This window comes from Oryzias latipes, chromosome 4 (assembly GCF_002234675.1).
Source record: "Oryzias latipes chromosome 4, ASM223467v1".
Lineage (NCBI taxonomy): Eukaryota > Metazoa > Chordata > Actinopteri > Beloniformes > Adrianichthyidae > Oryzias > Oryzias latipes.
Window position 1 is genome coordinate 21,239,597 of NC_019862.2, and position 23,360 is coordinate 21,262,956.

Consider the following 23,360-nt stretch of genomic DNA (forward strand, 5'->3'; position numbering starts at 1 on the left):
TGCTCTTCAGAAACATGAGTTTAAATATAAACTATATGAAGTGCTTGAGTTTGAAAGATTAACTTTGTTGCTTTCTTAGTAAATGTTATGAGTAATGGTGTCTCAAGATGATGCACACCTTTGTCACTTCTGGTCTTAGTCTTCCTCATGTCAGAAAGTACCTGAAGTTTTTCAGTCTCATAAAAGGTCAAAAGATGGTTTTCTTGCTACTCAAGGAGTCGACATGCCGTACAGTGAAACTCATACTTTCACTTGTCTTTCGTATCTCTGAGGATGCAGAGAAATCCTTGTTATGTACTGAAGATCCGGAGACGTTCACAAAGAAACTGAGCTCCACAGCTGTCCATTGAGGGGGTGAAGATTGAAGGGAGTACAGAGGCTGGTAGAGAGGTTTGAGAGCTCAAGTCATCCCAGGAACTAAGCAGATTTTGCCCCTGGTAGAGTCTCCTGTGGCAGACACGTCTAAGGTGACGAGCCAGACAAAGACTCAGGACCCCCTTTATATTCACTAAACTGCAAAATTTCGTTTCAACGCCTGCATTAGCGTCACCGGACCCCCACTCCGGAGCCAGGCCTTCAGCTAGGGCTCTCAGGCGAATGGGTGGAGCCAGGCCTTCAGCTAGGGCTCTCAGGCGAATGGGTGTTGCCTGGTGACCGGGCCCCGGTCGGATCCAGCACGAAGAATGGGACCCACCACCTGCAGGAGAGTTTGGGTGGCAGTCTGAGGCGTGTGCCCCGGCAGCCCGAACCCGCTTGGCAGCTCTCCAAGTTAGATTTTCTTGAAATTAAACAAATGTGTGCGAAAGAGATGCATCACATTTGTAATTTTCAATTTACTGCGGAGGTAGTATCATGGTTTGAGTCTATACTGCTACTTCTGGTTTCAATGTTTTTTTTCAGTTCTAAAATGTTATCTTCACTTTTTATTCATCCATTTCTAAAGTTCAATTTGACTTGATGTTTGAGTCTGGAGTCCCTGGAGTTCATCACTTTGCTCAGACGGTCAACGACACTACTGTGGGCGGGTGGGAACAGGGCGGATCCAGGGTGTGGGATAGCCGTTGCTGAGTGCCACAGTGACAAAGAGGCGGTTGTGGGTGCAGAGATGCTCAAAGCCTGCAGTATGGTTGTGGTAGTTGAGTTCATTCAGGCTGAAGAGACGGTGACGCCCACCTGTCACATTGCAGCTTTGATGAGTTCCACAGTTTAATCAAGGACATGGCTAAGCAAGGGGTTTACCCGACAAAACTTCACCCTTCGATTAGAAAAAACACAACTGCACTTCTCAGGCGTTTGCTGTAGCATGCGCTTGTCGCCTTCATTCAAACACCTCAAGGTTTTTACTTGCGATCGTCGGCCTTGGTTTCCCATCTACCTGTAGTGGAAAGCCATGCAGCGCAGACAACTTGTTTTGATTGTCTGTGATCTAAACTTAGCTCTCTGGCCTCCCACACATTCATTCACAAAATACGTTCAAAGCAAAAAATATTATCCGCTCCTCACCAGCTCTATGTTTACAGTAATAGAGGTGAGAAGGGAAGTTTTTTTTTTTTTTTCGTTGTTATTGTTGCTGTCTATTTTTCTCTCATTGTTCCATTAGGAGAACAGATGACAAAACTTGTTTTCTAAAACGTGTTCGTTTCATCTCCTAGTTACATAAGAATGAGTGGGGAAAAGCCATGATTGAGAAATGTAACACATGAAAGAGGATGTGCTCAAATTCAGCTTTTTAATTTTTATTTTGAAGAAGGTGATTTAAAGGAAAACAGGCAGCACAGAGAAAACTTCATTTGAGCTCAGATAACTTTTGTCAGTCAGTCTGATCTGAGAGAGGTTGTGTCAGAATTCCTTCACTACTCAGAACTTTGTACACTGCATTGTGCGTTCGCCATTTTGTCGGGCTGTCCGAATCTACAATTCCAATATCCTGTCTTTTTAGAAATTTCCCAGTGAACATCAACGCTCACTATATTGACAAATATAGACCACAGTGCATTGCATTATTTTTTAAATAACCTATCCAAGTTTTCATCTTTAGAACACAGTGGAACCTTAATCAGCTAAAACACATGTGTCAGACTCAAGGCCCGGGGGCCAAATGTGGCCCTCCATGTCTTTACATGTGGCCCGCAAGAGCATAAGTTTTTCATTTCTTAGAATAAAAAATAAAAATTGGTGTGTATTTATTCATATCTTGGGGGAATCAGACTTGAAATATCAGATTGGGCAACTATACATTAGGACGTAACTTCTGCTATCCTAGGCACGTTAACGTTGGGAGTTAGGCCATCTAGTTATAATAAATAAATAATGAGTTATTTAACACTAAGGAGTAGTTACATGTATTTTTCATTACATTTAGTTACATGAATATGTTATATCTGGCCCTTTGAGGACAATGCTATGCTGATGTGGCCCTTGGTGAAAATGAGTTTGACACCCCTGAGCTAAAAGAATTCCTGTGGCTTTTATGAACTTGTTTTGGGGAGAATATAGCAAAAGTTTTATTTTGAATCATGCTTTTTTTTGTTCCTAGCATGTTATTCTTTGCTGTAATTTTTTTTTAATATCAAAGACCTTTTATTTTTCTAAATTACACAACTTAAGTGCTCTTCCTGTGAGTTTTTAGATTATTTCCATGAAGTGTTTGTCAAAAACTTCCCTCAAACCACGGTATTTTTGTGGCTCATGTTGTGAATTATTTCTGTGGCGTCTTCATGGTTTTTTTCCATGGAGGTGGAAACAAAAGTCAGGAAGGCTTTCTCCTCAGCACAACACGGAAAAGCGCGGCCAACCTCTTCCTTTCTCTCCGCCCCTTATGATGTCATCAGATCGTTTGGCGATAACCGTGTGTTTGATTAACCATCCATTTCCTGTATCTGAACCACACTTCCTGTTTAGACCACGCACACGCAGTCACACATCAAGTTGTTTTTTACACTGTTTTTATTCTATCTCAGTATACAAAAAAAAAAGTTGTGATAGTGTCTCCTAACAGCAAGGATGTATGTACAAAAAAAGTGATCAAACTCTAACTATGTTAAATGACTTAGGGGGCCTTCTTGGGAGTCGTCCACACATCTATACAGTGAAAATGAAACCACATCCACATAGACTTTACCTGATCTTTTCTTAGCACAAAGTATCATTTCTGCCCATTTGGAGCTAATCAACCATCCTCAGCCTTATACCGCAAAGTCAAAATTCTGATTCATGAAATTCATGTTGCAATAGTTTACAGTTCCTCCTGAGTCACAGCGTTGCAGCCTTCTGCTATGCATTTTAAGTATTTTAATAGTAGTTCTTTTCTTGTAGTTTTTTTTTTTTTTTTAACAAGGCCCTTTTTGAGTTTTGTCTTTTGAGCTTTGATTATCAGAAGTTGACAAATCCATCTCCAAAAAGAAATATCATCTTAGTCAGTTTTTCAGAAACTTTAGTTAGCATCTCAGTGAGCAACAAAAGCCATAGCGGATTGCAGACAGAAAAAATCTACAAGCCAGTTGGTAAACTCGCTGCCATGGCAACACTAATTTGCTATTGTATGTTTACTAATGTTGCTGCATAATTTGAGTTTGCACTCACAATGATTCCAAGAATGTTCACTCAGTCGATTTATGGTTGTCTCTATTGCACAAATTTGGCAATATATCTATTTTGACTGAGATAACTGTCATTCAAATCACAGGATTCCACATCAGGCCGAGGACCAACATTTTTAAGACATGTAGAAAAACCATAACCTCATATGTTGACCAAATTTTGGTTTTGGTTTCAGATTTCAGGCTTAGCTAAGCTGCTCTTAGCTAATGTACAAAAAAGCTTTACATTATACATTCACTGCAAAAACATAATAAGAAGTCAAAAATTCTAAAATTGAAAAACATGTTCTTTAAATAAGCAAAAAAAGCTGCCAAATGTTCTTACCAAGAATTCCTATTTACAGAAAAGAAATCTTGTCACCAAGACATGTTCTCTTATTTTACTATTGAAAAACTTTTAGTATGATTTTTTATTTTGCAAGACACAAAATAAAACCATTTTTTTCTTGAAACAAGGCTCCTTTTACTTTCTTAAGATTCTGTTTTTGTAATGATTTTAAGTTACACTTAGCTAAGCTACCCATAGCTCACCAAGGCTAAGACAACTAGCTACTAATTTCTTCCCTTCGGACTGCATCCCTGATTTATTATTTTGTAGAAAACGGTAACAAACTAAATCTCTTTTATACAAAATGTGTTTGCTGTGGTAGAGCAACCCTGTTGAAGGGGTTTCCTGAGTACAATCACCTGAGCTGTCAGTTTCCTTTCCTTCTATAAAAAAAGACATTGATCCCTGGAAGTTTATGATTTGTAAGAGACAAAAAAAAAACATTTTTTCCAACTTTCACTCTCAAACACTCAACAGTCACTCCCAAAGCTCCAACAGGTCAAACCCGTTGGAGCGAAAAGTCCATTGTGTTTTCATATAACACTGTCCGTATTGGTCTTGCTGTGTAAAATGCTTTGCCTCTACGGCGCCAACCCCGACTCGGGTCACTCCTGCAGGCTGGCGGCGGCGTGGTGGTGTGTGATGGCCCTCTGGTAGTCCTCGGAGGCGTTTATGTGGTCTGTGACCCCTGGGTGCTCGTAGCTGCGGTAGTAGTGGCTGCTGGTCTGCTGGGCGTAATACAGGAGCTGCCTGGCAAACAAGGGCTCCACCTGTAAAATGCAAGAGATCATGTCACACTTTATCCCTTCTAAACCTAACTGGTTCTAATGAAGCTAGATGAATCTTTTTGTTGTTTAGATGTTTAGATACTTGACGTATTATCCAAAATGTCTATAGCTCCTCTTGATAATGGTATTAACTTCTACGACTAGATTTGAAGTGCTTGTCCTGCTTTAATCCTCACATAAGCCAACTTTAGAGCTTAAACCACATGTATCAAACTCGAGTCCTGTGGGCCAAATGTGGCCCTCCATGTCATTTTATGTGGCCCGGGAGAGCATAAAAGGTTTTAACTTCTTAAAATAAAAATAAAAATTGATGTGTATTTGTTCATAATTGGGGAAACGGACTTGAAATATCGTATTGGGCTCCTAGACATTAGGACTAAAACACTGTCCATATAACCTAACCTGTCAGAATCAAATTTAAAGGATTTATGCTAGAGTAACAAGCAAGCATATGTTTTTATGCAACTGTAATTGTCACTTTAAAAAGTTATAATAAATAAAAAAATGAACATTTGACATTAAGGAGTAGTTATATTTATTTGTCATTACATTTAGTTACATGTATAAGCTATATTTGGCCCTCTGAGGACAACCACTTGGCTGATGTGGCCCTCAGTGAAAATGTTTGACACCCCTGGCTTAAACTCCAAAGCAACAAATGATAAAGCTATACCCTGCCATGTTGAAATCTGATTAAGTTTGTTTTTTACTGTGAACTAGACATCAATAGATGTGGGTGATTCGATCCAATCAGTCGCTTTTTAAATAGCTAAATTTAGCTCTGAAACCCTGCAAAAGTTGACTGAAGTGACTTCTGACTTTCTAATTTTGGAAGTTTTTGATTTCAAATCCCTTTTATTTTCACATTTCGATATTGCTTTCGAAGCAAGATCTCTGTATGCAGGTATGCTTTAGTTAAAAACTCCTCGCTGGTCACCTGAACAGTGAGGGTCCGCCTTTGTCTCTGCGGGTCCAGGCACTCGTCTCCGAAGCTGAGCAGCACCTGGAAGCGGGACGGCGGCCGGCCATGGAATCCAAAACTCTGGATCTCTGATTAGCAGGGAAAGCAGTTGGTGTCATTGGTAGCTCTCGTTGTTCAAGAAATTTGAGCAGGCAAATGATTTCAGAAGAATTTCTCTTGAAGTGGTATGACATTTGGGCAGATTAGAGTGGAAAGTCCTGGTCACACCAAATATGCAAAAACAATTAGCTGTCTATAACAGCTGTCATTGCGTGTAGGCGGGGATGATGTGGCACAGGAAAACTCATATGAATCTCAGCTTATCATGAAATACCACTTCATAAACATCACCACAGCTCTTTTCTTAGGTGAAGGGCCTTTAGTAAATAAGATTAGTCTCAGGTTCAAGCCTGTCTTCTTTATGGCTTTGTGAATAAATTCTGATTAAAATGTTTAATGTCGCTAATGGTGGTGAAAAATATTGTAATATTTTATCCTTCTAAGGGGTTTTCCAAAACAAATGTGTTCAGGTTTAGGGGTAAAACTGTAACTCTTAGGCTCACCTGTGATGAAGTCCTGCGTGTGGAGCAGTTTGCAGGTAACTTCTCTTTCCAACTTATTGGGTTTGTCTCCATATGGCGACAAGCCTCCCTGCCAGTAAACCCGACTCTGGCATAGCCGGCGGGCGTACAGTCCGTCGGCGCTCATCCACAAAAGCACTCCCCTCTCCAGGACGGACGGCGGACTCGGGGGACACTCGTCTGTCCGGCGCAAAGCCGAGAGACTGTCGACGGGCAGGGGCACCACCTCAGGGCCTCCGGCCGTCAGGTAGTGCTTCTCCGGCGGGCACGGCGTGAGGTGGCAGCCCTCTGGACTGGTGACGGTCGCTTCCCGCACCAGCGTCTCCCGTAAATACACCGACACGTGAAGGCGGAGGTCTGCATGAGGGAGAGGAGCAGTTCAAATCTACAGAGCTGGAAAAAGAGATGGAAATGTTCCAAATCCAAAGAAGGTATCCTTTTTGTCTGTCAAACCACCAGAACTGAAATCATCTGTCTGAACACAAACTAAAATCACAGCAGCAGCCTTTAAAAGTAACTTTAGGCATTTCATTTTTCCCTTAGAAGAATTCTGTATTTTCCACACTATCAGGCGCAGATAAAAGTCATACATTTTTTCAAAAACATAACGGTGCGCCTTATGATACAGAACACCTTATGTATAGACTGATTCTGGCTGTGCTAACTCATGTCTAAAGAATTTTTTAACAATACACACTGCTTTGTCAACATGTTTGTTTTATTTAAATATGCCAACACGGCTAATGTGTAGCAGTGTCGAACTGTGGTTTTTTTAAGTTAACAATGTTGAGAGTTACAGGTCTTGTGAATACACTAACACTTCTAACATGGCTAACGTGTAGCGTGATACTTTTTATCTCGCTAAATGCGCCATGGCATTTTGATTGACTCTTTAAGGGCTCAGTATGGATCATTTTACAAGTTGCTATTAAAAAAATTAATTGTTGATTAAGTCAATGTCTCTGGAGTTCTAAAAGACCTGATTGGTCCAAATTTGCAGGATAATGTGCACAAAGACACAGTTATCGATGAGGTACAAAGAAGAAACAAAATGAAGTCATTTTCTGGGATATTTGCAAACATCTCTGCATCTGCAACCTTTTCCTGACCTGTGATGATTTCAGCATATTCCAGTTCAACTCCCTCTAGTTCACAGCTTCAAAGATGGCCAACCTTTTTATTTTTTCAATACCTGAAAGTGCCTCTGCTGATCTGATGCTTGCGTCCAGAGAGAAAGGCGAGGGCTGACTGTCGGGGCCGTACGAGTAAATGGAGGCTCGGAGCTGGTAGCCTGTCCACACCAGCAAACGCCAAGGAGAGGATGTGAGTTGATCAGGGGGGTGAAATGATGAAGACTGAAAGACTAAAAACACTGAGAGTCCTACCGTTCTCAATGGATGGGGTCTGCCAGGGTAGGCTGCGGGGGGGACAAGGACACTGAGCGAAGGACAGCTCAGTCAGAGACGTCTGCTCAGGACAGTAATCCCTCCAGCTGCACTCTGGACTAGAAATGTACGGTGTCATCTGTAGAGACAGGAACAGTTAATAAACATAAAGCTCCATATTAAAATATACTTTTTATTGTGAAATTGCGCAAAATAAACATTCCAAAAGAATATTATAATATTATATTTAGTGTGTTCACAAAATTAAAGCACATTTCTCTAAAACAAATGAAGGATTTTTTAACTGTGATCTTTACAGTATGCAATGCATTTCCTGTTAAAGGCTTCAATAGAGGCTGAGAGCATAAAACATTGAAGTATGCTTGAACAGTAAAGATGAAAATTGGCTTAAAGTTATTTTTTATTTACTTGATCAATATTCAATTGGTTAATAAATTTAAACCAAGCTAGTAAAAATGAAAGCCTAATGCAAACTGCAAGGACGGGTAGTAAATTATCCAGTTGCCAGGCAGAATACTGAATGTGAATCTGACCTGACTTCCTGTGTGATGTTTAGGCTCCTGAACACTACACATACAGAGACCTATTATTACAGACTCAGAAACTGCCTACAATCTTTGATAAACGTGAGCTATTTTATTTTGAAATCTAAAGCAGTTTAAAATCCCAGAGCAGCAAAGGAAATGCAGGATTGTTAAAGATTTAAATGATCTTTTTTTAGCTGAAGTTTTCAAAGAGTAGAAAGTTTTTGAAGCTGTTTCCATCAACAACAAAAATGTCTAAATATTTCAATTATCAGAAAAGTGGATACAATAAAAATTACCAACAGCGAACTCTTAAAGGAGTCCAACTTTTTGCTTTGTTTGGTTTTTAGCAGAATGATCTAAAAGCACCAATGATTTTTAAAAGCGTGCCAACAAAAAAAAGATGTATAAAAAGAGATCCAGTGTGTAAATGCTTTTCACATTTGCACAATATTTCTTTTGAGGAATTAAGAAAGCGTATCTGAGAGCAATCCATGAACCTGCAACTCAGGACCCAGTCATGCATGCACGCATGGCAGCATGCATACCTCTGCTTGCCTGTTTCTGAAGCCCCTCTCCACCCATTCACCCCCCCCCCCCCCCCCCCATATGAAAGGTGAATAAACTCTACCTGGGTTGGCATTGTGGGGTAGGAGGGGTGCATCTGGTAACCCACAGGACTCGTTGGGCTGTCTTCTTGTCTGGGTCCTACAGGAAAACCAGCAAAATAAATAAATATATGTTCCTCATTACGTAAAAACTTGCAGTCTCCACATGAACCGCTGAGATTTATATTTAATTTTAAGGTCTTGTGATTACTTATGGAGGACTGACTTTTCTTGGCACCCTCAGGGATGATGCGGTAGACCTTGTAGGGATCAGAGATGTCCAGCTGGCTCCTCTCCACCAGCTCCTCAAAGTCATTGCTTTTGTTCAGGGCGCAGCGCAGGCGCGTCTTCCAGGTCGGAGGGTCCGGCTTGTCAATCCCCTCACGAAACTTGCCTTTAAAAAGCGCCCAGGCCTGCAGACAGACACATGGGAAGAGCACATAAATTCATTATGGCCTTGCACAAAAACAGCCATATCAGTTATGAAGAATAGGTTTTATTTTCCTAAAGTAGGCAAACACTTAAATGGTTCACAGAAAAAAAGGAATAAATGCAGATTTATTTGTTTTTTGAGATTGTAAAACTTTTTTTTCTGAAGTGCAGCATCAAAACGAATTTTTAATAAGTGATTGTGTAGATTTTATGAATGTATTCCAGCTCAAGTGTACTTCTTTCTTTTCTTTTTTTAAACTAAATTATATGGTTGGATTATTTAATAAGAATTAGAAATGTTTTAAAAATTCCATATTGAAATAAAATAAAAGTAGCTTATCAGTTAAGAACTTTTTCAGGCGCTTTTACTTTGAAAGTCGTGGTGTCTTACCTTGAAAAGCGCGGCATCCTCGTCCCTGTTGTAGTCCTGTTTCCCGGCGTGTTTCCATGGTATCCTGAAGATGCTCTTCTCATCGTTCTCCCACACCAGGCCGGGGTATTTGCCGCAGTCCACCTGCTCGATCAGCCACTGGCGCAGCTTCCCGTTGCCGCTGCTCCCGGAGCCTCCGTAATCCACGTCGAGGTTCATGTCTGACCGAGCGCGCGCTCACGTCCCGCACAGCGATCTCTGTGAGTTTTTTGAAAGTTGGGGGTCGGTATGTGTGTATCCGACAATAATCGGCAAAAAAAAGTGAACCCCACGGGTCTCCCACGCAGACTAACGTGTCGTTACACGCACCCTGGACGCCGATCGAGACTCTTACCTGTGAAACTGGAAACACGAGTGAAGTTTAGAAATCAGTCAGAAATTCCTCATCATCTCAGATGTGCTCCATTAAATACCCCCAGCAGGGGTTGGGGGGCGGAGACAGTTGCAGAGGGGAGATGCTGGGGAGGATGCACCTGGCGCTCCTCCCGTGAAGCTTATCAGCAGCGCGCGCGCCGCGGCACAATGTCCCGTAAGACACCCGGGGAAACCCTGCCGGCGTCAGGCAGAAGTGTCACACACACCCGCACGCGTGGAAACTCGCAGACGAAAAGAATTCTTTGAAATGATAAAGCTTTACTAAAAGCTCCAGTAAAGTGGTCACGCGCCGTCGAAAAACATCCGTGTGTTCCTATGGAAGATACCAGAGATAACGAAGGCAGCTTTTCTGAAAACGTTAGATAAACATGATTGGAAATTACAGGAAAACCTTTTTTTTATTTTTAACCGGAAATGCTTGTAAATTAGTTTTTGTTTGTTTCAAACAAGAATAATCGATTATTGTTTGAATTAATAAAATAAGATAGTCTATAATTAGGAATGCATCATTATATAAGCCTGTTGTAATTCAGATACTAAAACATATCCACAACTCAAAGCATCAAATTCCTTTATTTCTATCATTTAAATTAATATATTTTAATCATTCAAATATCACAATGATCCACCACTGCGCCTTAGAGAGGCCTCAAATGTCCTTAACTGTCAAATTTATATTAAATTGATCTGATCATTTTAACCCTAAACTTAAAAAAAATCCATAAGAGATGTTTATTTAAACAAGAAGTCACTAATTGCATTTATTTATTGTAACAACAGTCATTAGAAATATCCATATAATATTCTGTTGGGAATATTTTCCTAAAATTAGAAACACTTTCGTGAATTTGTCATAAAATGTAGTACATGTGTTTGTCTGTGTTTTATTTCAACATACATAAATAGAATACAGTACCTTTGAAAACCACCAAAGCAAACAATTAAAGCAACTATTTTGAGGAAATTATCCAAGTTTAAAAAAAAATAAAAAGTAGAAGGAACAAAAGCAGATTTATTGAGTTTGATTAATAATATTAAAAAAAAAAGACAGAGAAGGGAACTGTAATTACCTTTTAATGTCTAGAGGGGGGAAAAAAGAAAAATATGATGTTTTGAAAGATTTTTAACTCCCTCAAAAATATTAAAAAGATCAAAAATGATTGCTGACACCCCTGTTGCTGCAGTTTCTAAAATGTAGTCTTCATTTAAAAAAAACAGTTATTCTCATTTACTTTTACACTTAGACTAAATCTTTTTTTTTGTATATCTGTATACATATTCAAAATATGACTTTAGTTATTGATTGGAGGCCTCTCAAACACATACAAGCATCAATCATGGTTTTTTGTTGTTTTTCTTTTTATTAACCCCTTGACACCTATTGATGCAAATATTCATCAAACTATACTTCTGCTCCAACAATGACTTTAATTTAGCATCTACATGTGAGAAGAAATATAAGTGATTTTTTTTTTCTTTTAATAGTTGGAAACAAATCCAGGCATCAAAGGGTTGAGAGTTATTCCTCATTCTTTTATTTTACATGAATATGCAATAATTATCAAAATAAAATACTTAAATTTCCTGTCAGTTTCACAATCTGTGATCAATATTTGCCCAAAAGCCCACAACTGTGTTATATAATTAATAAAATATGAAAAATAAACCATGAAGGCTTTTTCTTTTGCTCAGTTTAACCCTTTTCTGTCTGTTCTCACTTCTATTTAACTGTGTAATACTTCTTCCATCACACAAATAACAAACTTTAATATATTTTTTCTACATCTTTGTCTACAGAAGCTGTAAGGAACTGATAAAAAAATATCTTAGTAGGTAAATTGTTTTAGGCATTAATGGCTTTTCTGGTTAATCGGCAACATTAAAAGCTCTTCTTTCAACATTCTGCAGTGTTTCCTCAAACAGATTTGTGCTCATCACAACACACGGGATGTTAATTTAACAAAAACACACACTGTCTAACACTGCACTGGCATCCCAGCATGTAAAAACGGTTTTCAAACGGTTTTACAGAGAAACATGAGTTATCTACAGAAAACAAAAGTTATATTTTTAAGTCCAGACACAGCATAACGTAACTGACGGGGAGGAGTGCGCTGCTAAATGTGCGTTTACCCAGAGGACTGCATGTACATATTGGTGTCACGCTTGGCTGCCCTTGCGTGTTGTTTTGACAGTTGGTGCGAAGGACACAGCGAAGAGAAGTGGTGACGCCGATACAAAATCCCCCCACCGCACCCCATCACATGGCAGCTCAGACCCTCTGCAAACTCCAGATTCAATCTTTCATATCCTTTTGCTAGTTTTTTGTAACCAGATCCTGCTCGGGATCAGTGGAGGCTAGGTCCGAACAGAAGCAGGCAGGTGCTTCCAACCCGGGTCAAAAGTCTAGAGAGGAAGGAAGAGGAGCCTTCAGGTGGTCAGCCATGCTGCCGGACACCACACTGACTCTGCCATCCGAGGATTTCTGAGCTAACAGCCTCTGAATTTCTTCATCATCCTTGAAAGACTTCTGGCCGTACTTCTCCTTCCACCAGGCCCGATACTGAAACGTGGACAGAGAGAGCAGGGGTAAAACTTAAAGTTGTGTCAAAGAAATGTCCAATGGTGTTTTTAAATTAAACCCGCTGATATACTGTAAACACTCCCTGTCTGTCACTAAAGTGACATTCACACCCGTTCAAGCGACCACTTCCAATGAGAAGTCTACATTAACATGCAAATATGCATATTTTGGGCTCTAAATCCTCGCGATCACACGTTAAAAGTTGAACCAGTTGAACTTTGATCAATCAGAGACTTGTCTTTGTGGTAGTGACATATGGATGGCATCCTTAGAAGTCAGAGAAGTGCCAACCATTTGGAAATTTATCATGGAGGGGGAAAATAATATTGAGTTTTGTGCCCGGCTGAAATGAAATGACACCAAGTCTTTCATAAATTGGAATAGAGCTGTATAAGAAAACACCTGGAAAAAGATTTTCCCCGCTTTGACAATTTGCATCAAATCACCTCCAACTGTGAGTACATGCGCCAATCTCAGGTAGCGACAGTCCAGTGTGAACTGGTGTACGCTAAAAGCACGTTTAAAAACCTGCAGTCAGTATGTTCTTGAACACCCTGGCGTTACAACTATAGTGCCAGCCTTCTTTATTGTGACATGTGATCTAAGCCCAAGGTTAACCTCAAAACCTAAATTCTCTTTGGTTCATTCTTACTTTTGTTTTAGGTTCGGCCATGACCCGTGCTCAGTTTTAACAGACGAAAATGTAAACCGTGTTTACTGCTTCAAGACTTTTTGACTTTGTCAATCATCTTTATCCAAACCAAATTAAAAAGATTGTTTTTTTCCAATAAATTATAAAATGCTTCTACTGAAATTGTAGTGTTTGTGTTGTTAGGGTCAGTTTTGACCCAATCCTAAAAATAAGAGTATAAAGTTAGAAAAAAAGTCAGTCAAAACTAAAATTTTAAGCGTGATTTTAGCCCATGGAGGAGGAAGCCCAACAAGAAGACATGGAAAAAAAATTGGATGATAAATAATAGTTTAACTATATGTTGTAGCTAATTTAAGATGAGGGTCAAAACGGACCCGGTAACACAAGGCATGGTGACAGAAAACTAACACAAGAAGAAGGTTAACGATAACATGTTACTTAAAAGTCAAAGAGAAAAGGTGCTCATAGGGTAAAAAAAATGATAGAATCATTGAAATTATGTGCAGAAGTGTGTCTAGAGGGGGCCATCAGCATCCCCCAGAATTATAGAGAAAATGTAGGCGTGCTCAAATCCAGCAACACATGTGTGTGTGTCGGGGAAAAATGCTGCAAAACTGACCGGGGGTCAGCACACAAAACTGAGAAAGAAAGGAAAATATGAGTTCTGTGTGGTTAGGTTGTTGCATGTATGCATGAATCCATGTGACTTTATATAAATATATGTGGACTTTTAACAAAGATGTTTTCAGAATTGCTGCACAATTTGTGTCTTAAAAACAAGCAGAAGTACAAAAGCTTTTGTACTTCTGCTTGTTTTTAAGTGAAAATTAGTTAGTGATGGGTGATAACACACTTTTAGGATTTGATGCCATTTCTTTTTGCAGAAATTACTCTGTACCAATTACTGCCACTTTCTTATTGGTGAATTTTTTTCTGAAGCACGTCATTTGTTTTCCTAAAAACATTTACTATCAAAAACTGGCCAGGTTAGCTGCAAGGTTAAAAATGCAAAGATGTTCTTTCTGAAGTCACCTGCTCATGCCGTGCTGTTGCTGAGGGTAAAGCTACGTTCATACCGGACATGGGATGCGCGTTTAGCCCATGTTGTTCACAGTGGACTGTCGCTACCCAATATGCAGGTGGAAGAGGCTTGGTGCCAAATGCCGAAGCGGTGCAAATCTTGCTCCAGGCTTTTTCTTTCACAGTTCTGTTCAGGTATATGAAAGACTTGAGGTTATATGATTCCAGCACAAAGTGTGATTAATAATTTCTCCTCCATGATCAATTTTCAAACGGTTGGCAGTCCTGTGAATGAAAAAGGGGATGCCATCTCTGCTTCACAACCAAATCCAAGTCCCTGATTGATCAAAGTTCGACCTGGTTCAACTTTCAATGGCTGTAAAACCCAAAAATGGTTGTGGAAAGTTGCAACACTCAATAGTTTTAAACATGTCACCCCAAAAAACACATTTATGAAGACTTTTCACTTGTGGTCGCTTGAACCCGCGTTGCTGAGGGCGGTGTGAATATAGCCTAACACGCACAACTCGCCGTTCCTCTGGTCATGTGACTGATGGAGCAGTTCAATATGCTGTGGGTTGGGGGGTGTTTCTGCACAAAATTCTGGATTAACTCACCTAAAATATCTAGAAATGACAGTGGCACGTTTATTTTCTCATTTATTAATTACTAATAAATACTTTTAATAGAGTTGTCAATACAAAAAATGGTTATGAATGGTATCTATATGTTGATGCCTTGGTATCAATACTCCAATCACTTATTTTAGTTAAAACAGAGCAACAGGTTGAATGTGGAAATGTAGCAGGAAGTTTGGTCAGTTCAAATTTGTCAAGAATAGTTTATTTGTTACCAACTCGTTCCGGTTCTCTGGCTCTTTTTGGCCAAAAAAAAAATGTCCTGGACACAGCGTCAGATGTTTGGAGACAGAGGTGAGGAAGCTGGACCAAGATGGTTCGGACAAGTGAAGATGGAGGAAACGAAAGAAACAAAGACTGTTTTTGTCAGAAACGAGGCAAAAGGACCAAAGAAAAGATTCATGGATATGATAAAAAGAGGAAAAGCAGAAGAAAACACAGATAAATGGAGCCAGATAAAAACTACAAATTCATGGTATGGTAACCCCAGGAGAACTGATAGAGGAATCTGGAATTTTAAGCTTTTTACTTAACTCCTCACCAAACATGCTACTAGGCAAACTTTTAGCTTGTTGCTTATTTGTTGCTGTTACTTTTTATAAACATATATGACTTATGACCTATGTTTCCTCTCATATGCAACATTTGAACATACAATAAGAGAAGATTTCAATATAATTAAGATCAAAGAAAAACATTCTAAAAATAATATTAAGTTTACATCATATTTCGCAGATTTAATTTTTTATTTAAAAAGTTATTAAATTTACTAATTTACTAATACAAATTTACTCGAGCCTGGGATCTCTCAACCCCTTTTGGGGTAACAGTGTTGCTGTAGCCTATCCCTGGCTGGCTGGGTGGATGGATGGATGGATGCTGTTGTCAAGTGTTGACTTGAGTGCTTTAAGTGTTTTTTATGTCTGTGCACAAATGTTTCTTTTTTTCATAATTGTTGAAATTCAGAAACATTTGTAGGTTTTCCAGCACTAACAGCTTCTTTTCAGCTCATCAAACGCCATCTTAAATAGAGTTAGGTCTGTAGTATGACTGGATCAATAAATGTTCAATAAATAGTCCAGAACTTGTTCTTTTTATGAATCTGAATCTAGTCATGAAGCTACAAAACACTCCCAAACCATCACACTACCACCATCATGTTTTCATGGGACGTTCTTCTTTAACCACTGTGGTTTGTTTATTACTATATGAAACAGAAAAAGTTGATCTTTTCAGTTTAGAGAATATTTCCAGAATGTTTTTGGAGAAAATCCAGATGTTTTTGCTAAATTTAAGACAAGGCTTTGTGTTATGGTCGATCAGTGATGTCTTTCCCCTTGAATGCATGGATTCATGTTGCTCTACGTCTTCTGTGACCATTAGGATGCGTCCTCATTGTGTTCCAGGTGTTCTACATGTGTGGTTGATGGCTTTCACTGTGGCTCTTTTTAGTGTGAAACATGTGGGTGACTCGTTTCTCAGCCATCTTTGATTTTGTATATTTGTACATGTACATTTTTTTGAGTAGATTCGAAACTTTGTATTTTATGGATAGTGGCACATGAGGTTATCCCTAGAAATCAGTGTGACGCCTCACCTCGGCCAGCTGTGTGTTTTCAAATTCCTCCAGCTGCCGCAGAAAGCCCAAGTTTGGCCCCGCACACGGCCTGGCCGACCTCACGGCGGCAAGGGCCTCCACCCAGCCGCAGTCAGTCACCGTCATGATGTAGGCCACCACCAGAGTGACACTGCGGGATACGCCTGCCACGCTGCCCCAAACAGACAACGGTAAGCTCCTCACATTTTGATTCTCTGCTCAAATTCACAAAGAAGTGAAACCCCTTTTCTGCTAAAGCTGTGGTTAAATGTCTGGATTTTCATGTTTGATATGAGAAAAGATGAAAGGGCGATATCATTTCTGGTGAAAATGTTGACTGGTAGCTCTGTTTTGGTGTGGTTGAAAATGAGAGCAGGGTTCACAACACATGCGGACCTCCAGTTTTCCAATTCTCTTTTATGATAACTTTGAATCTTTCTGGTTATTTTGTTGTTTCTGATTTCAGAGGTTTTTTTTAAAAACAGTTTTACAATTTTTTAACATTTTCAGAGCCCCCCCCCCTTTGTTTTTGGAATAAAAAGTGGAGTTGGGTGTGAGGAGAAGGTCACTCACCAGTGAACGAGGCAGCCTTCGCCTTTCAGACGAGACTCATGGATAAACACGATGCTGTCTCGGAAGTACTGAGTCCTGGTGAAAGAAATCCAAACCGTTATGACATCCTCGGTCCACTGAGTCATTATGAGAGGACACGAAGAGACTTATTTTGCACAAAACGTTGGAAAACGCCTAAAAACTCCAGATGTGACTCAGAGGAGCTTCAAACTTACAAGTTCTGCTTGGAGTGGTCAGAAGCAGAGATGCAGAGATACGTCACGCCCTGCAGCATGGGAAAAAGAGGTTTTTAAAACTTAAATCTTTAATTATTTTTATTAATTCATTTATTTTGTCAAATAAAGTGGGTCTGCCACACTTCCTGTTGCATGTCAGGGCATGCACTCCGGTGTGCATTTTGAGTACAGCTGCCTGCACCTGGCAGCTGAGAGTACATGCAGTGGACAGAAACCAGCTCGTCCTGGTATGACTACGCCGGCGCAAAACCCCCAGAGTCCTCTGGGACAGAGCGAGCCCTGGAAGTCCTTCAGACAGGTCAAACCATGTTCACTTAAATGTAAAAACCTTCTGTCTTCATGTTCAAGAACATTACATCTAAAGAAATGGTAATAATTCCGATTTGTGTTAGTTAAAGATACATTCAAAAGAATGTATTCAGGCTCAGGTTTAGCTTTTGTTGGACAGAAAGTGCTGTGTCACGCTTTTTTTTTTTTTTTTTTTTGCAGTATGTTAATTAATTTGCAGCCACATTCAGTTACGCTTGACCTTAGAGACTTAGTGGTTGCAAATTTTACCTTCCTTTATCAGTAACCATCATGCCGTCTTCCAAGAAATCAATCACTCAGCACTTTGACTGTTGGATATGCAAATAACCCGACACATCTGGCCACTTGGCCTAAAGCAAGCCTGAGTCATCCTCAAGCCACAGAACCAGAGAGATGTGTTGCGCTGTGAGAAAACGGGTTAAAAGATCCAGCGGTGGACATCAGGCATTTTTGAGAGTCTGCCGCCTCGACTCAGACAGCGGGAGTGGGCCCAGGCATTGATTTGAGCCCAAAACCTTTCACAGAGTTTTGGTGGTTGACCAGTTTGGGTAGTGATACTGTCATATGGGTTGTCGTTTCTCTTAACTGTTCCAAAGAAACAATGTAGCATGGACAGAGAAAGTGTAGAGTAAAACTGAGCATTTTTCATGTTCGCTTTCAGCAAGGAGAGATGAAAGTTATGAAAGCGGACACTGCGGGTTCGGAAAAGAGATTCAGCTCAATTTCAACAACCAGTGCCACTAAAGAAAATATTAAAGTTAAGTAACTTTTAGTGCAAAAAGATGATTTAAATTAACAATGTCTGTTGTCTAAACAGAAAATAATCTTTTTTTTTATTAAATAGCTTCATTACAACTGTTTCCAGCAGCAAAAAAAACACTAAATTGTAAACCTAAAGCCGTCTATTAAGATCTTATTTTTTATCCTGGGAGCAGATTTAATCTTTTAACAAATTAGAAAAGCTCTGTTCTCACACCTTTATCTAAGAATATTAATGTAGAAACTTTTCAGAAACTTTTTCCTTCAGCTTGAAGGTGAACTTTTAGACAAAAGAATCATGTGAGAAATTCAGCATACTGTCCTGCATCTGCAGCAGCAGCTGCATCCACTGAAAGGGGCCATGCAGATTTTCATGTTGGCTGGGATACTGTCAGTATTGAAGCCTCCCAGTCAAAGAGAAGAGCAGTGAAACCTGGTGAATTCCAGGTCTTGTGATTGACAGAGAATTGAAAAACATCTGACTCTTACCCCGATTTAGCAAGTCTATTTCAGCAGCTTTTGATTGAAGTTAAAAGATTTTGGAGGAGAAATTTGACCTCTGTTCTTCTAAATTGACCTCAAATCACAGAGTGATCTCTGATTGTTTTTATTGATCAGCTGAAAAGGATTTCAAACAACTTCAATACTTATTTTGTAGAAGTTCAAAGATCTTTTTGATTGATAGATGTTGGGAATATGCACAAAGATCTGAACCGCATCTCAGGATTTCAGCTTTGTGGAGATTTGTGGCTGCTTCATGGCTGCATTGGTGGGGTGGGGGGGGTGGGGTCACACAGGCTGTAGGACTCCTCACCTCCAGGACGGGTGCAGCTGTGTCATGGACGGACAGGATGTGGGTGATGTTGTGCTGCGCCAGCAGCTCCGGGTCACGAGCATCTGCGGATCGCAATGAAAACCCAGAAATCTTTACAGCCCCGTCCACCCAATCCACATTAAACCACACCGACTCACACCTAAATTAAGCTTTTTCTGCCCAACAACAACCCCTCCCTCCTCCTAAAAGGCCTTCCAAGCAAATGTGGTTTTATGGCTTCAAAGTTTTGGTCTAGTTTTGAACTGAAAGAAAAACCGGAAAACCAGTGTTTCTAAAACAGGCTGAAACCTTGGTCCAAAAGCAAGAAACAGTAATTCTTTTAATCAAATTTTGTTCTTCAAAAGGAAGCTAAATGTTTTTTACCTTGGACAGATGTGCTTTGAGCTCTTTTTTTTTTCTACTCATGCTTTGCAAGTTTGCACAAAGCAGAGGTCCCACTTGTGCCAGAACAGCAGCATCTGCACTGAGACCTCCTGCCAGGCAAATGAATTCAGCCTTTCTGCACAGTCTCTATTAAAGCAAAGCTTTACAACAGTTGTAGAAAGATAAACTATCAAAGATTTCAATGATGTGCGACCTTGCAATACTGCAAACAAAGGGATCAAATCTTAAAATGTGATGACAAAATGTTTTCCAGGAACACACAGAAATCAATATTATTTCTAATGACATTGTTAAGAAAATGCACAAGTTGCACCATATTTATTTTAGATGATTAAAGGGCAAAACACCATAAAGAGAAATAAAACAGATATAAAGCTTTAAAAAAAACCTTCAATGTGTTTTTCTACCTTTACATGGATCTTGTCTTAAAGGTCTATTGGTTCTTCTGTCCAAAAATCATCAAACACAAGTTTTTTTTATGTTCGTCAAAAAGCTTAGAGCTTTAATTGCATTAGAAAATTTGTGCAATACACAAACACTTATATATATATATATATATATATATATATATATATATATATATAGTAGTAGTAGTAAAACCTGTCCAACACAAAAGGCCTTCAGCTCTCAAACTCTCATCTGTTCGCTCAGTTGTTGGACAGAACAAGCTAGCAGAAAAAAAAGAAGAAAAATAAAATGTGTGCAATAAATAAACAAATGTTATAAAAGACGAAAAATACCTTGATATGCTCACATCTCAATTTTCTTTACTACTCACTACTTAGTCCACTGTATTATGTGTTTGCCATTTAGCAGAGCTGTCCAGATCTACTATTCCAATATCCAGTGCCCAAGAAATCTCCCAGAAGTCTATGCGAAAAAACCAGCGTGCATCGATGCTCACTATATGGTGAATATAGACCACAATGCATTGCATCTTTGTTATTGAAGTTCTGTGCATCACAAATTAATTTTAGACGTCAGCAGAAGCTTTGTTTTTACTAAATAGAATGAAAAGACGGGGATGAGACTTGTTCAAAATATTTCCGGCACTTATTTTGACATTAGAAAATCCTGGAATTTACACATTGGTTAAAAAAAGAAAAGCATTTTACTCAGTACTTGAGTACTTTGTTTAACCGTTTGCTTTTTTTACTCTTACTAAAGTAATTGTTCCAATTTATTTACTTCTATTTGAACATTATTTTGAAGTAAAGGCACTCATCCTTGAATACAGATTATGGATACTTTACCCTCTGTGCTAAATTAAATCAAATAGTAAATTCCTGACTTTTCACAGAAATATACCATACATGAGCTGAATGTAGTCTTCACCAAACGCCACTTTCGAAAGCTTTCTTTGCCTTGTTTTGCACAGACGAAGGCTTTAGCAGGTGTGCGACTATTCCAAGTCAACAGAAAATTTAAAACGTGAACATGAAAGACGGAACATTTCCTATTTGGCAGCTATTTCTGGAACCGAATTAAAAAGCACCGTGCGATTGCTGTCTCATGAAAACATGTGGAACAGATGAAGACACCAGGGACACCCCCAGGTCGCGGGGCACCCCCTCCCACACCGGTGCTCGAGTCTTCAGAACACATGTTAATGGTTACAAGTTCTCTCAGAGCGAAACCCAACGCACATTTAAAAAAAAAAAGAAAAAAAAACCTGAACTGTTGTAGCGTTTTTCTCATCCAATATTTCCAACGTTCAGCTTCACGCTGCGACCTCTCCACTCTATAGAAACTCAGCTCAGTGTAGCAGTTTACCACATGCCCTCCGTATGAGGAACTGAAACGCCTTCTACAACACTGTCCTGGAGATAAATTAGGTCTTTTTACTCGCTTGAAGACAAGCCAGGCAGCTTACCTCTCATGTTGCCAAGATAGAGGTCTGGAAGGATCTAAAACAGAGCAGAAAAGCCAAGGATGTGAAATCAAGCTGATGTCTAACATTCACATCCAGACTGGGCTGCACTGCACCTTGTTGATTCCATTCCCCATTTCTGCAAAAGGATGACTCCCGGTTCTGATTCAAGCCCAGAGGTGTTGGAGCAGCATGGTCCTATTGAGCCTGGAGCATCCCTCCGTCCTCAAGCCACCTCCGAACAGCGCTCAGTGTGACCCGGGCAATCATAAAGCCTTCCACACGTCCACAACTCACACTCCAAGGACCACTCAACTGAGAATAGGTTGCTCATAATTATGTAACGTTACCCCAGGCAGAAGAGCACCCTGCTCGCAGGTTTATTTTTGGGAGCCGGACGGGTCATGAGACCGCACGTCACATTCCAGCCAGACAAAGATGGTTGAAGGCCAAAGGGAGAACAGACCCCAAGGTGGGGTGACGTCAGGGTGTCGGTCTCAGCTGGTGTAGCCATACAAGGAGCACTACTGGAGCTCAAAATACCGACTGAAGCATGTCGATTGAAGACTGTTTCTTTGAAACCGAGAGGTTTGTGCAAACTCATTCAGTAAATGTGTCAAGTTTTATCCCTGATTTTTATTTGTTAACTGCTTGATTTCATCTTCAAGGATGGGAACCCCCCTCCAATTTAGATGTCAACAATGTTTTCCTCCGCGGACATCCACTTGAGTTTTCTTCACCGGTTTCCTGTAAATCTGTCGGCATCTTCAGCACGCCGCTCAGCCGATAGAGGTATTTTTAGCGCCGCTTTGCTTTGTCTTATGTTCCTGTGTGTGGTTCAGTGAGTGGCACAGCTCAGACGCGCTGACAGAAAGGGGAGGGTGGAGGCGTTTACAAAAAAGCCGGCCCCCGAATAGCTCATTGGGACTGACGGAGTCGGAGCCACACATCACAGGCCGGGGCCTTTGTTGAGGTGGTGCTCTGTCATGTTATGGTTTAATCTGAGCGGAGGATGCTGGTTTTCTGCGTGGGAGGAGGTGGGAGGGGGAGTATTTTGCATGATTACTTTTTTACATTTAAATAACAGGAGAAGGAGCTACAAGAACTGCCCTCCAGTTCATGGAAGTTCATTTACAAACTCAGAAACGCTTGACTGAGCTCAGTTAGATCGTTATATAAAAGGGGAAACACACACAACAGCTTCTCAGACACAAAGAAGAAAACTTTTTATGTGAAAAAAATCTCCAAACTTTAATTAAATTAAAACAAACAAGACAGGAAGCAGAATAAATAACCAGCAGGACACTCAGGTTGGTATGTTGGTGTCTCGTTACAACACTACCACTACCAAATACTTAAAATACTTTTATTTTTGTGCAGCTGCTGTAAAAAAACAAAAAAACAAATAGTCTTTTGGGTTTTTACAAATGATATAATAAGCAAATGTAAGAAAAATACAAATTTACAGCTGAGGAATATAAGTTTTCAAAATAAAAGTATGAGAAAGTTAAAGCTAAAGAAAGTGAAAGAAATCAAACATTCTGAAACCTTTTTAATCAAAACATAAAATGTATTAATTTAGGGGCATACAAGACTGTAAAATTTTTTATAAATCTGGTGACAATAAAATAGTTTTGATAAGTTTAAGAAAAACAAATTGGCCAGTTCAATTTTTAGCAACTTTGTCAAAGATTTAGGAATTTAATTTATTGCTTTTAAAGGGCTAAAAATCATTCTCATATTTATATTTTTAAATAGTTTTGTCAATATTTCTTTTTTGTGCTTTTGAATGACAAAAAATATATTTCAGTTAAATAAATTAAAGGAACAAATTGACTAAAACTCTTCAGGATTAAACATAAGGGATGTCT

At 39.6% G+C, this 23,360-nt stretch overlaps 2 protein-coding genes across 4 annotated transcripts; both read right to left on the minus strand.

Moving 5' to 3' along the window:
- Nucleotides 1-3,314: 3,314 nt before the first annotated feature.
- On the minus strand, nt 3,315-10,202 carry LOC101161045 (interferon regulatory factor 4). 3 transcript variants are annotated; one of them, XM_020702543.2, is made up of 9 exons: nt 9,992-10,202; nt 9,619-9,855; nt 9,007-9,208; nt 8,819-8,895; nt 7,643-7,781; nt 7,450-7,548; nt 6,240-6,614; nt 5,653-5,765; nt 3,315-4,697 (listed from the first exon to the last, which is right to left on the minus strand). In XM_020702543.2, exons 2-9 carry the CDS (start codon nt 9,814-9,816, stop codon nt 4,533-4,535), a joined length of 1,368 nt encoding a protein of 455 aa, XP_020558202.1. In that variant the 5' UTR covers nt 9,817-9,855; nt 9,992-10,202; the 3' UTR covers nt 3,315-4,532. The 3 variants fall into 3 exon arrangements, with proteins under 3 accessions (XP_020558202.1, XP_023810156.1, XP_004068169.1); XM_023954388.1 differs by having other exon boundaries at nt 9,619-10,202; XM_004068121.4 differs by having other exon boundaries at nt 9,022-9,208; nt 9,619-10,196.
- A 565-nt stretch (nt 10,203-10,767) lies between these two features.
- Nucleotides 10,768-21,803, minus strand: dusp22 (dual specificity phosphatase 22). The gene is made up of 7 exons (XM_004068123.4): nt 21,606-21,803; nt 21,493-21,526; nt 19,215-19,297; nt 17,312-17,361; nt 17,097-17,171; nt 16,524-16,695; nt 10,768-12,595 (listed from the first exon to the last, which is right to left on the minus strand). The coding sequence occupies exons 1-7, from the start codon at nt 21,624-21,626 to the stop codon at nt 12,431-12,433; spliced, it is 600 nt and encodes a 199-aa protein (XP_004068171.1). The 5' UTR covers nt 21,627-21,803; the 3' UTR covers nt 10,768-12,430.
- Nucleotides 21,804-23,360: the final 1,557 nt, after the last annotated feature.